The sequence below is a fragment of the Mustelus asterias genome, chromosome 20 (genome assembly GCF_964213995.1).
Source record: "Mustelus asterias chromosome 20, sMusAst1.hap1.1, whole genome shotgun sequence".
Lineage (NCBI taxonomy): Eukaryota > Metazoa > Chordata > Chondrichthyes > Carcharhiniformes > Triakidae > Mustelus > Mustelus asterias.
This window is the reverse complement of record NC_135820.1, coordinates 55,947,296-55,962,331: the sequence shown is the minus strand read 5'-3', so window position 1 is coordinate 55,962,331 and position 15,036 is coordinate 55,947,296. Positions and strand designations below refer to the sequence as shown.

Here is a 15,036-nt window from a genome sequence, read left to right as displayed (position 1 = left end):
GTTCTAGAATTAAAAGTCTAATGGTGGGTATTAAAACAAATCTGGTTCACTTTAGGGGAAGGAAATCTACCATCCTTACCTGGTCTGACTTCACAGCAAAGTTCATTCGGATGAGTGAATACACAAGTATACAATCTCATCTTCTTCATTCTATTTTGCCTTTGCACTAATTGGATTTGGACTCCAACCGTTAGCAATAAAGTGCCGGGGTGGTTTCCGTATTGCCACAAAGACTGGACATGAGCTGGTCGCTCAACAGCGAGGCGTGGTTTAACCGACACAGTCTTATTTTTAACAAAACCGGCTGCTTACATCAATGAAAGTAAGAAGGAAGTAAAGATGGAAAAGCGCTGAAGTTTAATTCGTTTGGGAATGTGACAAGTCAGCGAGGATTGGAGTGGAGTGGAGTGAAGTGAAGGCTCTGATTATCACCTCCAGGCTGAGTCCTTATGGCCGGAACCATCTTCAGGCTTTGTCCCTGTTTGAGGAGGAACTCTGAGAGGGAGAGACTGAAAGATTCACCCCGTCCCCGAACTTCCCCGGTGGCTGAACCCCAGGAGAGCCGGCCCACAGTGTACACGGCGCTGTACGATTTCTGCGCCCGGGCTAGCGAGGAGCTGTCTATCCGAGTTGGGGATGAATTCGAAATCCTGAACGATGATCTTCATTCTTCTGGAACTTGGTGGTTCGCGAGGAAACTCAACTGTGCCAATGGGGAGTGCATGGGATACATTCCATATAATTATGTTGCGAAAAAAGAGAGTTTAGCCACAGAACTGTAAGTATGATTTCAGATATTTTTCATAGGATTTAACTTGTAAACATTACAAAAGTGATGTTTGTAGCTTAAATAACAACAGAGAATGCTGCTATAAAAGCAAAAAAACCAGAAAATGTTGCCTTCCTCAAAACGTTTAATGCGTTAGCTGTTTCTATCTCCACAGATGCTGCCAGACCTGCTGAGTTTTTTCCCAGCAGTTTATGTTTTATTTCAGATTTCCAGCATTTTGCTTTCATTTTTGATGTTTGTGGCTGTTTCTGTCTAGTTCATTATCGTAAGAAGTCTCACAACACCAGGTTAAAGTCCAACAGCTGGTGTTGTGAGACTTCTTACTGTGTTTACCCCAGTCCAACGCCGGCATCTCCACATCATGACTAGTTCATTATCCACAGTAAGAAGTTTAACAACACCAGGTTAAAGTCCAACAGGTTTATTTGGTAGCAAAAGCCACACAAGCTTTCGAGGCTCTGAGCCCCTTCTTCAGGTGAGTGGGAATTCTGTTCACAAACAGAACTTATAAAGACACAGACTCAATTTACATGAATAATGGTTGGAATGCGAATACTTACAACTAATCCAGTCTTTAAGAAACAAAACAATGGGAGTGGAGAGAGCATCAAGACAGGCTAAAAAGATGTGTATTGTCTCCAGACAAGACAGCCAGTGAAACTCTGCAGGTCCACGCAACTGAGGGAGTTACAAATAGTGTGACATAAACCCAATATCCCGGTTGAGGCTGTCCTTGTGTGTGCGGAACTTGGCTATCAGTTTCTGCTCAGCGACTCTGCGCTGTCGTGTGTCGCGAAGGCCGCCTTGGAGAACGCTTACCCGAATATCAGAGGCCGAATGCCCGTCCAACGCCGGCATCTCCACATCATAGTTCATTATCCCCATGAAAGAGAACAAGAGGACATGTAGCTTGTTTTCATTGAGTTATGGGATGTGGGTGTTGCTGACTGGGCCAGTACAGCACTTATCACTCGTCCCTAATTGCCATCGAAAAGGTGGTGGTGAACTACCTTCTTGAACGGCTGCAGTCCCTGAGATATAGGTACACCCACAATGCTGTTGGGGAGGGATTCCCAGGATTTTGACACAGGAAGAACGTGCAAACTCCACCCAGACAGTGACCCAAGCCGGAATCGAACCCGGGTCCCTGGCGCTGTGAGGCAGCGGGGCTAACCACTTCCATGCATCATGGAAGGTATCATGCACTGATCAGGTGGACCACAAAAATGCCAAATGGAATTTAATCCTAGGAAGTGTGAGAAGGGAAGACAAGGCAAGAAAATACATAATAAATGGGAGGATACTGAAAGTGTGGAGGGCCAGAGGAATCTTGGAATGCATAACCAATAATCCCTGAAGGACAGGTAGAGTGTGATGGAATATTCTCCTGGATGAGTGCCGCTCCAGCAATACTCAGTTCGACACCATCTAGGACAAAGAAAGCTGCTTGATCAGGCAAGATTGTGGAATGAAGAGGAAGTGAGATGTGAGAAGCAGGATTAGATACGAAGACACCATCATCTTCCATCGCTTTGACCCTACAGCTGGCTGCAGCTTCCGTAGTGACACCACTCCTAATGGTGGAACACACCATCTCCTCCATAGCAGTTAGGAAATCCAAATCCAGTTTTCCCCCACAGCACTCTGGCTGTACCTACAGATGGACTGCAGCAGTTCGAGATGCAGCTTACCACCACCTATTTAAGAGCAATTAGGGATGGGCAACAAATTCTGGCTTTGCCAGTGACACACACATTCCATGAAATAATTGTTAAAACCTGCTGCCTCCAATTATGTACCATCCTGTCTTGAGAAAGAGAGAAGGGTCTCAGGGAGTGTCATGCAATCTGCTTGACTGATTTGAATGTCATGGTGGAATAGCTGGATATGTTTCCATTATGAGATATGGACGTGAGGTTCCTATTAGTGATAAGTTTTGGAGATAGTGACCACAATTCGGTGTCTTTTGTTATTGCCATGGAGAGGGATAGGGCCGTACGGCAGGGCAAGGTTTACAATTGGGGGAGAGGTAATTATGATGCGATTAGGCAAGAATTAGGGGGCATACGTTGGGAACAGAAACTATCAGAGAAAGGAACTAATGAAAAGTGGAACTTTTTCAAGGAACAAATACTGGGTGTCCTTGATAGGTATGTCCCTGTCAGGCAGGGAGGAAGTGGCCGAGTGAGGGAACCATGGTTCACAAAAGAGGTGGAATGTCTTGTGAAAAGGAAGAGGGAAGCTTATGTAGGGATGAGGAAACAAGGTTCAGATGGCTCGATTGAGGGTTACAAGTTAGCAAGGAATGAGCTGAAAAAGGGGCTCAGGAGAGCTAGGAGGGGACACGAGAAGTCCTTGGCGGGTCGGATCAAGGAAAACCCCAAGGCTTTTTACTCTTATGTGAGGAATAAAAGAATGTCCAGGGTGAGGTTAGGGCCGGTCAAGGACAGTAGTGGGAACTTGTGTATGGAGTCAGTAGAGATAGGCGAGGTGATGAATGAATACTTTTCTTCAGTGTTCACCAAGGAGAGGGGCCATGTTTTTGAGGAAGAGAAGGTGTTACAGGCTAATAGGCTGGAGGAAATAGATGTTCGGAGGGAGGATGTCCTGGAAGTTTTGAATAAACTGAAGGTCGATAAGTCCCCTGGGCCTGATGAAATGTATCCTAGGATTCTTTGGGAGGCAAGGGATGAGATTGCAGAGCCTTTGGCTTTGATCTTTGGGTCCTCGCTGTCCACGGGGATGGTACCAGAAGACTGGAGAATGGCGAATGTTGTTCCTCTGTTTAAGAAAGGGAATAGAAATGACCCTGGTAATTATAGACCGGTTAGTCTTACTTCGGTGGTTGGTAAATTGATGGAAAAGGTCCTTAGAGATGGGATTTACGACCATTTAGAAAGATGCGGATTAATCCGGGATAGTCAGCACGGATTCGTGAAGGGCAAGTCGTGCCTCACAAATTTGATAGAATTTTTTGAGGAGGTAACTAAGTGTGTTGATGAAGGTAGGGCAGTTGATGTCATATACATGGATTTTAGTAAGGCGTTTGATAAGGTCCCCCATGGTCGGCTTATGATGAAAGTGAGGAGGTGTGGGATAGAGGGAAAGTTGGCCGATTGGATAGGTAACTGGCTGTCTGATCGAAGACAGAGGGTGGTGGTGGATGGAAAATTTTTGGATTGGAGGCAGGTTGTTAGCGGAGTGCCGCAGGGATCAGTGCTTGGTCCTCTGCTCTTTGTGATTTTTATTAATGACTTAGAGGAGGGGGCTGAAGGGTGGATCAGTAAATTTGCTGATGACACCAAGATTGGTGGAGTAGTGGATGAGGTGGAGGGATGTTGTAGGCTGCAAAGAGACATAGATAGGATGTAAAGCTGGGCTGAAAAATGGCAAATGGAGTTTAACCCTGATAAATGTGAGGTGATTCATTTTGGTAGGACTAATTTAAATGTGGATTACAGGGTCAAAGGTAGGGTTCTGAAGGTAGGGTGGAGGAACAGAGAGATCTTGGGGTTCATATCCACAGATCTCTAAAGGTTGCCACTCAAGTGGATAGAGCTGTGAAGAAGGCCTATAGTGTGTTAGCTTTTATTAACAGGGGGTTGGAGTTTAAGAGCCGTGGGGTTATGCTGCAACTGTACAGGACCTTGGTGAGACCACATTTGGAATATTGTGTGCAGTTCTGGTCACCTCACTATAAAAAGGATGTGGAAGCGCTGGAAAGAGTGCAGAGGAGATTCACTAGGATGCTGCCTGGTTTGGAGGGTGGGTCTTATGAGGAAAGGTTGCGGGAGCTAGGGCTGTTCTCTCTGGAGCGGAGGAGGCTGAGGGGAGACTTAATAGAGGTTTATAAAATGATGAAGGGGATAGATAGAGTGAACGTTCAAAGACTATTTCCTCGGGTGGATGGAGCTATTACAAGGGGGCATAACTATAGGGTTCGTGGTGGGAGATACAGGAAGGATATCAGAGGTAGGTTCTTTACGCAGAGAGTGGTTGGGGTGTGGAATGGACTGCCTCCAGTGATAGTGGAGTCGGACACTTTAGGAACATTTAAGCGGTTATTGGATAGGCACATGGAGCACACCAGGATGATAGGGAGTGGGATAGCTTGATCTTGGTTTCAGATAAAGCTCGGCACAACATCGTGGGCCAAAGGGCCTGTTCTGTGCTGTACTGTTCCATGTTCTATGTTCTAAGTATCTGAGGCTGAAGAAAAGCTATGAATGTTAGCCCTAATTAATAGAGATTGTGGACGGGTGAATGATGATGGAGTTTTGCTTTGTGTTGAGCAGGATCTGGTGCAGTTGGCAATTTGAAGATATGTTCACTGACCTTCACCACTCTGGTAAGGTCATTGAACTTTTTGTGGCATTGCATCCAGATCCTGAGAGCTTAGCTCTTGTGAATGACCTTGATGGCTCGCTTTACCTCCTGAGAGTTTGTCTGAAAGGTCTCCTATCCACCTGTGGATAGAGAAAGGTCTCCTGTGTAGCATCAGAAAACCTTGGAGCTCAGTCTCTTTCCCACATTGTGCCATATGTGTATCTTTCCCAGGTCAGAATCAGCAGTGGAATGACTTCCAGCACCTGCTGCAGCCACAGTAGCCCTACCTTTCAAGAGGTGCAGATTAGCTTGAACTGCGGCTAGCCTCTAGCAATTGTGGGTTTTCTGCTAAGGTGTGCAGCCCTTTATCAGCATGGTTAATGCTGGCTGCACTCTGCAATTGTGTAAATTAGCAAGCAGCACAAATTTAGGGGCAGCATGGTGGCACAGTGGTTAGCACTGCTGCCTAACAGTGCCAGGACCCGGGTCCAGTTCCCGGCTTGGGTCACTGTCTGTGTGGGCTTGCACATTGTCCCCGTGTCTATATTGGTTTCCTCTGGGTGCTCCGGTTTCCTCCCACAGTCCAAAGATGTGCGGGTTAGGTGGATTGGCCATGCTAAATTGTCTCTTCGTGTCGGGGGACTAGCCTGGGTAAGGTAAATATGTGGGGTTACGGGGATAGGGCCTGAGTGGTATTGTGGTCAGTGCAGACTCGATGGACTGAATGGCCTCCTTCTGCACTGTAGGATTCTATGACTCTATTTAGTGTGCTGCCTGCATCAGAAGCAATGTTCCTATTTTCAGGGACTGTTGAATTTTGCTCCCATTCATTTGTAGCAGGATATCAATCAGTCCAAAGATCAAACCTTCTTTGCAAGAGCTCTAGAGATTTTCTGAAGGGCTACTTTCTATGTTTCAGGGCTACTTTTTGATTTCCGTTGGGTCATTTTCATATAAGGAGTTCAGGATACCATACTTCCTCAATTCCCTGGTATTTTCTCTCACATTTGGGTTCGAAAAGCCCGCATAATTAAGGACCCCACGCACCCCGAACATTCTCTCTTCCAACTTCTTCCATCGGGAAAACGATGCAAAAGTCTGAGGTCACATACCAATCGACTCAAGAACAGCTTCTTCCCTGCTGCCATCAGACTTTTGAATGGACCTACCTCGCACTAAGTTGATCTTTCTCTGTACCCTAGCTATGACTGTAACACTACATTCTGCACTCTCTTGTTTCCTTCTCTATGAGCGGAATGCTTTGTCTGTATAGTGCGCAAGAAGCAATTCTTTTCACTGTATGCTAATACATGTGACAATAAATTATATCAAATCAAAAAAATACAATTCCTGTTTTACAATAATAAATTAGGGTCAGGTTCAACTCAAATTCCAACTATTTGATGCAATGAAACAGAAATAGGAGATCTATGGAGAAAGTGCACAGTGTAAATCGACTGAAAATATTTAACAGAAGATACAAAGTGGATTCAAAATTGGCCCAGTTGTAAGAGACAGAGGATGATGGCAGAAGGCTACTTTGGTGACTGGAAGTCAGTGTCCAGTGGCATACCCCAGGGATCTATGCTGGGTCCCCTATTATTCGTTATTTATATAAACAGCGTAGATGACTAAGTGGTTTAGTAAGTTTGTGGATGCCACAAAGATTGGCTGGGTGGTTAACAGCAAGTCTTGGGCTACAAGAAGATTATAGAGGGAATGGTCAAATGGGCAGATGGAACTTAACCCTGAAAAGTGTGAGGTTTGGAAGTAGTAATTTGACAAGGAAGTAATCCGTGAACAGGATGTCACTTGGAAGTTCTGTGGAACAAAAGGGACCTTAGACTGCTTGTCCATAGATCTCTGAAGGCTGAAGGGCATGTTTATAGGGCAGTGACAAAGGCATATAGGATACTTGCCTTTATCAATTGAGGCACAGATTACAAAAGCAGGGCAGTCATGTTGGAGTTGTGTAGAACTTTGGTGAGGCTACAGCTAGAGTACTGTGTGCACTTCTGGTCACCACATTATAGGAAGGATGTGATTGCACTGGAGGGGGTGCAGAGGAGATTCACCAGGATGCTGCCTGGGATGGAACATTTAAGTTATGAAGAGAGTTTGGATAGGCTTGGGTTGTTTTTGTTGGAGCAGAGAAAACTGAGGGGTGACCTGATCGAGGTGTACAAGATTATGAGGGGCATGGACAGGATGGATAAGGAGCAGTTGTTCCCTTTAGTTGAAGGGTCAGTCACGAGGGAACATAGGTTCAAAATGAGGGACAGGATGTTCAGGGAGGATGTGAGAAAAAATGTTTTTACCCAGAGGGTGGTGACAGTCTGCAATGCGCTGTCTGGGACGGTGGTGGAGGCGGGTTGCCTCACATCCTTTAAAAGGTACCTTGGATTAACACTTGGCTTGTCATAACATTCAAGGCTATGGGCCAAATGCTGGTAAATGGGATTAGGTGAAATGTTTCTCACATGTCGGTGCAGGCTGAATGGGCTAAAGGGCCTCTTTTGCACTGTATGACTCTAAATGCGATTCAATGTTATAATCTTAGCAAGGGTTTCAATCATAAGCCAACTGAGCTTCACTGACAAGTTAGATTGGTGTTTCCTCACTGTGCAGGGTACATAACTCAACTCTGTTTTATGATATTAGTTCAAAGTACCAAATTACTGAACAAAATTTAATATAACAGAGCCACAAGATAATGCCTGTAACCTCCCTCCACCCCCTGGGGTGGGAAAGAAACCAGTGTCAGCTGCTCTCAGAGTGCAACTTGCCCCAGTTGAAGCCCAACCTGGACAGAGTTATGGACCAATCCCCAGGGCCTGGAGCTAGGGCCTAACCAGCCTCCGCCAGCTGGGGTCAAGTGCAGGGCAGAAAGAATGCAGAGCTCACGGCAGCTCCTCCATCATAGGCAGCATCCCCAGTGACTTGTACTTGCTCAGGCCAAAGCCAAGACCCACTCCTTCAGAGCTGGTGTCCAGTTCCCCACTGATCGCATCTACTGGCTACTGCACAATGCACAAAAGTCACTATACCAAGCGTGTCAAACCATAAGCCCCTGCCACTGAGACCCCAAAGCTGACCACCAATGGTGTCCTGGATAGGAAGACCTGCATCATCTCTTGTCACCTGTAACTCCCCATTAGCAGTGACAGTTGCAGGGAGAACTCCCATAGCCCAGGACGGGGCCCTGTCCAACATCCAGGCCATGCTGCTGCCCAAGAATATCGGACAACCCAGCAAGGTAAAAGAACAAGATCAGGCAAAAAGGAGCAGGAGGGAGGGAGCCTGTGATTGGAGGAGTTGGAGCAGCAACAGGGAGAGATGGAATCTGTGATTGGAGGAGCAGCTCCTCAAGTGCTTGTGCTCGCTGCTCCTCCAATCAAAATGACCTTTCTTGAACTTTCGCCCTGATCAGTTAGCTTTTGGGGGCTCTTTGTGAGATTTCCAGGGTAAATTTGCTTATTGCCCCCATGTACTTTGAACCCTGAATCAGGTTTTATCTGCCTACCCCACTTAAAGACTGAATTTCAGGGCAGCACAAAGACTTTCTAGCCAATTAAATCATTTTGTATGGTAGCCACTGCTGTAATACAGACCTTGTAGGATGAATAAGGGAAGCTAGCAAACGCATAGAATCCCTACAGTGCAGAAGGAGGCCATTCAGCCTATCGAGTCTGCACTAACCCTCCAACATGCATCATATGCAGGCCCACCCCCACAACCCAACATATCCACCATAGTTTATCCACCTAACCTACGCACTACGGGCAATTTAGCATGGCCAATCCACCAAATCTGAACTTCTTTGGACTGTGGAAGAAAACTGGAGCACCCAGAGGAAACCCACGCAGACATGGGGAGAATGTGCAAACTCCACACAGACAGTCACCCAAGGCTGGAATTGAACCTGGGTCTCTGGCGCTGTGAGGCAGCAATGCTAACCACTGTGCCACCGTGCCGCCCACCTAGTGGATGCACTGTATGTAGATTCTTAAAATGTTATAACAAGAGGTTATTGCACAAAATTTGGGCTCATTAGACTGGGAGGGTAATAGCACAGATTGAGCATTGGTTAATGGACAGGAAACAGAGAGTAGGAATAAACATTATATTTGCAGAGTGCCACATGAATCGTCCCTGGGCTTCAGCTATTTACAATCTATATTAGTGACTTAAATAGGGGGGTTCTGTGTATATTGCTGATGGTACAAAGTTAGATGAGAAACTAGGCAGTGAGGATGCAAACAGGCTAGAGGAATATGCACAGATTGGATGACTGGGTAACAACATGCCATCTGGAATACAGTGTTGCGAGGTGTGGAGTTCTCCACTTTGATTGGAAAAAGAAACAACATTTTTTTTGGAAGGTGGAAGACTGAGGAATGTTTGCACTTTGAAGGACATCTGTGTCCATGTACATTATTATGGAAAGTTAAACCTGGTAGAACAAGCAAGTTGAGGTAGAAAGTCAACCATGATCCAGTTGAATGGCAGAGCAGGGTCAAAAAGGCATCATGACCCCCTCCAGTTCCTACTTCTTATGTTTTTAGGGATTCTAAGGGAGTGTCCGATTGAATGGTCAGTGCTGATAGGAATATTTTCAATGATGCAAATAAATGTTCATAATTTTGTAATGTGGTTTCAGTCCAAGTATATGCACCCTATTTAACACCAGTCTATATAACATCACACAAACAGCAAAAAAAATTGGAGTTGTTTTAGATTGAATTATGTAAGGATGATTAAAAATATCTTGGCCCTGAGCCCCACTGAAACTGGAAATTCAAAGTTTGACCTGAGGAATGACTAACTTAAAAAATCCCAACACTGCAAAGAGCTCAATGCAGGTAGTGCTGGAATTGACCTTCATAAGTCAATGGGTTAAGGATAAGGCATCATGTTTAGCACGTCCAAGTTATCTGACATTAAATCAACACAAGTGAATTATGGGTCAACCCACAGCACATGGACTGCAGCGATTCAAGAAGGCAGCTCACCACCACCTTCACAAGGGCAACGAGGGATGGGCAATAAATGCTGGCCAGCCAGCGACGCCCGTGTCCCACAAATGAATAAAAGGAAAAAATAATAATATTTCCCCAGTAGTCTGAGTAAAATGCAAGGCAGTTGGAAACAAGTTAATTATTGACTTAGCAGAGAATGGGAAATGACCCCAATGACGCGGTTACGTTTTAACTGGTGTCAATGCGATGAATACACCTTCCTGATGGCGGAATTTGCCCACACGGAATGCTTATTAGCAATTGCATACATGCTGTCAGTTATCTGTAGTCCTATGTTTTGTTTTCCCGCTGGGCTTTATTTATCTCTCTTCTTTGTAGCTGGTACGTTGGGAAACTCAGCCGATCTGAAGCAAAATTTATTCTTCTCTCTTCCCAAACTGTGGCCGGGTCTTTCCTCATCCGGGAGAGTGAGAATCAAGAGAATGGATACGCATTATCTGGTAAGCATTTTTTTACAAGGTAAATATCATTATCTGCCAACCCATGCATTAGGTATCAACGATTATTTTTAATATTAACTACCATGAGAAATTTAGGAGCTGGATTATTTTGAGCTTTATTGTGGAGTAATGGGTTGAGTTTCACAACCGCTGCTGATCATTTGCAACAGGACAGTAAAAACCACACACCCAGTCAGTTTGTGGTCAAACCTGAACCAGATTTCCTGCATGGGAACATTCTACAGTCAACATCTTTGTTTCCTCCCTCAATAAACCCAGACCAAAAGTTTTTTTTTTTAAGTTTTATTTTTGTAAAGCATGATGGGTGTCTGATCTACAGCCTAGGGACACATGCTGCTCCCAAGGCCAATTCATGCTGTCAAAACCCAGAGAATTCCATCCTATTGGTGCCTATTTTTCTAATTTGCTGCTTTATGTAAAAGTCTGCTTGCCCCATTGATGAGGAGATCATAAGTCAGAAAACCAAGGTCTGTTCATGTCAGCAATTTGAGACAGTAGAAACAAGGGTTTAGTTGTGGTTCCTGAGGTTCCATTGCACACGCTAAAGTGGCTCATGAAGACACATTCTTAGACCCCAACCATTCCACAAATAATCTGCTACCCCAGATTCCATACCCTCCACTTTCATGATCTCCCCTCGCCCCTATGTCTATTGCTACCTGATGGAAGTTCCACCCTGTATTCATAGAATCATAGAATCCCTACAGAAGGAAGCCATTTGGCCCATCGAGTGTGCACCAACTACAATTCCACCCAGGTCCTATCCCCGTAACCCCACGTATTTACCCTGCTAATTCCCCCTGACGCTATGGGGCAATTTACCATGGCTAATCAACCTTACTCGCACATCATTGGAGTGTGAGAGGAAACCGGAGCACCCGGGGGAAACCCACGTGGACACGGGGAGAACGTGCAAACTCCACACAGACAGTGATCCGAGGCTGGAATTGAACCTGGGTCCTTGGTGCTGTGAGGCAGCAGTGCTAACCACTGTGCCACCGCGCCGCCCCTGATGAATCTGGCCAGCTATACTGAGTTGCCTGTTTGGGATTCCCCAACTCCCCCCACGAATGTAAATCAGATCAGAGCCTCAAAATCGAGGGGCCACTTTGTGTTAAAGGTTGGTTTGAACACAAAAGCCGAGGCTGACATTCCAGTGCAGGGCTGAGGAAATAGCTGCACTTTTTTGCCATCTTTCAGATGAAGCATTAAAACTTCTGCTCCCACAGGTACATGTGAAAGCTCCCTTGACACTATTTCACAGAAGAACAGGGGAGTTTTCCCCTGGCCAATATTTATCCCTCAGTCAGCCACACTAAAGAAGGGCCAGTTAGCTTACACCAGCTCCAATATCTTATGTTTTTATATGTGGGAGTGGGAAGGGAACAGAGGATGGAAATAATGGCCTGAATCTTTTGCGCAGTGGCAGTGCTGCATGCATGACATAGTGGGTAAAGATTCTCCCTACAATATACTGCTAAGCATTCCTTCCAGGATCCTCCCATCCTGGCGGTCACAGAAATGTACGGTGCAATGTACTCTGGGGAAAGCCACCAAAGCAGAATTGGGGGAAGACGGGTTACCCCCACCCCCCACATCCCCCCATGTCCAGACCTATTGCTCTAAAGCTCTCCATATGAGCTCTAACTCATACAAACCCAGCCTGTCATTCAGTCGTGTTTTAGCTTCCTCTCATCCTTCATGCCTATCCTGACTTTGATCGACTGTACACTATCCAAGGGCACATACTGTGCCAACATTTCCCCCCCCCCCCCGCCACCGCCCATCCTCAAACCCCACCAGCCCCACCCAGCCACCTCCTGCTTCTGCAATCTCTTGCAACACTACATCCCTTTTTGTTTTGCCATTTCTGTAGTCCACTGTGTGGCAAAATCTGTAGATGCCCAAATCCATCAATCTGTTTTTTCACACCTTTAAAAACCTTATTTGATGATCTTCCAAAACTCTATCGTGCCAGGTTCAATTGGAACTTTGTGAAATGTTTTGAAATGTTTCACTATATTAAAGTTGCCTTATTGTGCAAGTTATTGTTGATTTAAATTGGGGACAGCTTCTCAACTTTCTTTTTAAAACTTTTTTTTCACTATTAGTTGTTGGTCCAATGACCCAATGAATGCAGATAGTAAAACAGAAGGCTTTTAGAATTTGAGTCGGAAGACTGCAATGGCTTATACCAAATGAAGCCTTTCATTTATGTTTCTCTTTGGAGTTCCAATGAATTCAGTGAAACGAGTTGGGTAGGATCTTACAATCTCCTCGTGAGAGAGCCAAGTGCTCCGGTTTCCTCCACAGTCTAAAGGTGTGCGGGTTAGGTTGATTGGCCATGCTAAATTGACTCTAGTGTCAGGAGATTAGCAGGGTAAATATGTGGGGTTATGGGAGTTGGGCCTGGGTGGGATTGTGGTCGGTGCAGACTCGATGGGCCGAATGGCCTCCTTCTGCACTGTAGGGATTCTATGATTCTTTGTCTTACTATGTCATATAGAATTTCCATTTTACCCTTTCTTCTTTAGTACGAGATGGAGACATGGTAAGACACTATCGAATCGGGCAAAATAAAACTCAGCAGTTTTTCCTGAATACACTCACTGAATTTTCCAGTCTGAAAGAACTCGTGGAATACTACAAATTAAATAATCTTCGATCAGGCCTCCGACTGACTGGGCCTTGTCAGAAAGTAAGTTGATTTTTAAGTTAAACCTATTCATGTTTAATCTTTTATAATCTTCAAGCTTTTTTCAAATTGGAGAAAAATGTACAGCGTTGCTTGAAAATTGGAACGTGGCAGAGGTCAGTGTGCTGTGAGTCCAAGCAGGTTGGTCTTTTCTTGATATAAACTATCTGTACTTCCTGATATTATGGATCAACTTTCCTGCATGGAGCCTCGTATATCAGAGAATCGCACAAATGCAGCCTACCATTTTGCTTCTGACAGACCAGGCTCCATCCCAGGAATACCTAAAATGTAAAAGCAAAAGACGGCAGATGCTGGAACCTGAAACAGAACATTCTGGAAAATCTCAGCAGGTTTGACAGCATCTGTGGAGAGAGAATAGAACCAACATTTCAAGTCTAGATGACCCCTAGTCAGAGTAGTCTCGGTGGCACAGTGGTTAGCACAGCTGCCTCACAGCACTAAGGACCCAGGTTTGATTCCCGGCTTGGGTCACTGTCCGTGTGGAACAAACAACAAAGAAAATTACAGCACAGGAACAGGCCCTTCGGCCCTCCAAGCCTGCACCGAACATGCTGCCCAACTGAACTAAAACCCCCTATCCTTCCAGGGACAATATCCCTCTATTCCCATCCTATTCATGTATTTGTCCAGACGCCCCTTAAAACTCACTATCGTATCTGCTTCCACTACCTTCCCCGGCAGCGAGTTCCAGGCACCCACCACCCTCTGTGTAAAAAAATCTTGCCTCGTACATCTCCTTTAAACCGCTTTCACCTTACACCTATGCCCCCTAGTAATTGACTCTTCCATCCCTGGGAAAAAAGAGTTTGCACAATCTGCCCGTTTCTGTGTGAGTTTCCTCCAGGTGCTCTGGTTTCCTCCCACAGTCCAAAGATGTGCGGGTTAGGTTGATTGGCCATGCCAAGTTGCCATTTAGTGTCAGGGGGACTAGTAGAGTAAATACATGGGGTTATGGGGATAGGGCGTTGGTGGGATTGTGGTCAGTGCAGACTCGATGGGCCAAATGGCCTCCTTCTGCACTGTAGGGATTCTATGATCTGAAGGCAAAGAAAAGTCTTCAGCTCTAACTAAAAGTCATCCAGACTCAAAAAGTTGGCTCTATTCTCCCTCCACAGAGATGCTGTCAGACATTCATAAAATGTACCCTGGTATATCAGTCCATCACACCTTATTAGTTTCAATTCCACATTCTCCACATGTGTTAAGATAAGTCCAGTGCACAATGTACATAAGCAAGCATTCTGCACACAGCAGGATCTTACAAGCAGCAATACAAGTTAGGTCACTTTATTTCAGTTGGGGCGGCATGGTCACACAGTGGTTAGCACTGCTGCCTCACAGCTCCAGGGACCTGGGTTCAATTCCCAGCTTGGGTCACTGTCTGTGTGGAGTTCTCCCCATGTCTGCGTGCGTTTCCTCCGGGTGCCCTGGTTTCCTCCCACAGTCTAAAGATGTGCGGGTTAGGTTGATTGGTCGTGCTAAAGTGCCCCTTAGTGTCCCGGGATGCGTAGGTTAGAGGGATTAGCGGGGCAAATATATGGGTTTACGGGGATAGAGCCTGGGTGGGATTGTTGTCGGTGCAGACTCGATGGGCCAAATGGCCTCCTTCTGCACTGTAGGGTTTCTATGATTCTATGATTCAGTTGTGGGAGGAATTTCAGATACTGGGTGAAAAACTATTTGCGCAAACATTCAAAACAA

At 45.5% G+C, this 15,036-nt stretch overlaps 1 protein-coding gene across 1 annotated transcript in view; it reads left to right on the top strand.

The window, feature by feature from the left end:
- The first annotated feature begins 348 nt into the window (after positions 1-348).
- Positions 349-15,036, top strand: part of LOC144508553 (protein-tyrosine kinase 6-like) — a 42,607-nt gene continuing 27,919 nt past the window's right edge. The window contains exons 1-3 of the mRNA XM_078236598.1: positions 349-778; positions 10,474-10,595; positions 13,151-13,314. Coding sequence (XP_078092724.1) covers positions 450-778; positions 10,474-10,595; positions 13,151-13,314 — 615 coding nt within the window. The 5' untranslated portion in view covers positions 349-449. The remainder of the gene's footprint in view (positions 779-10,473; positions 10,596-13,150; positions 13,315-15,036) is intronic.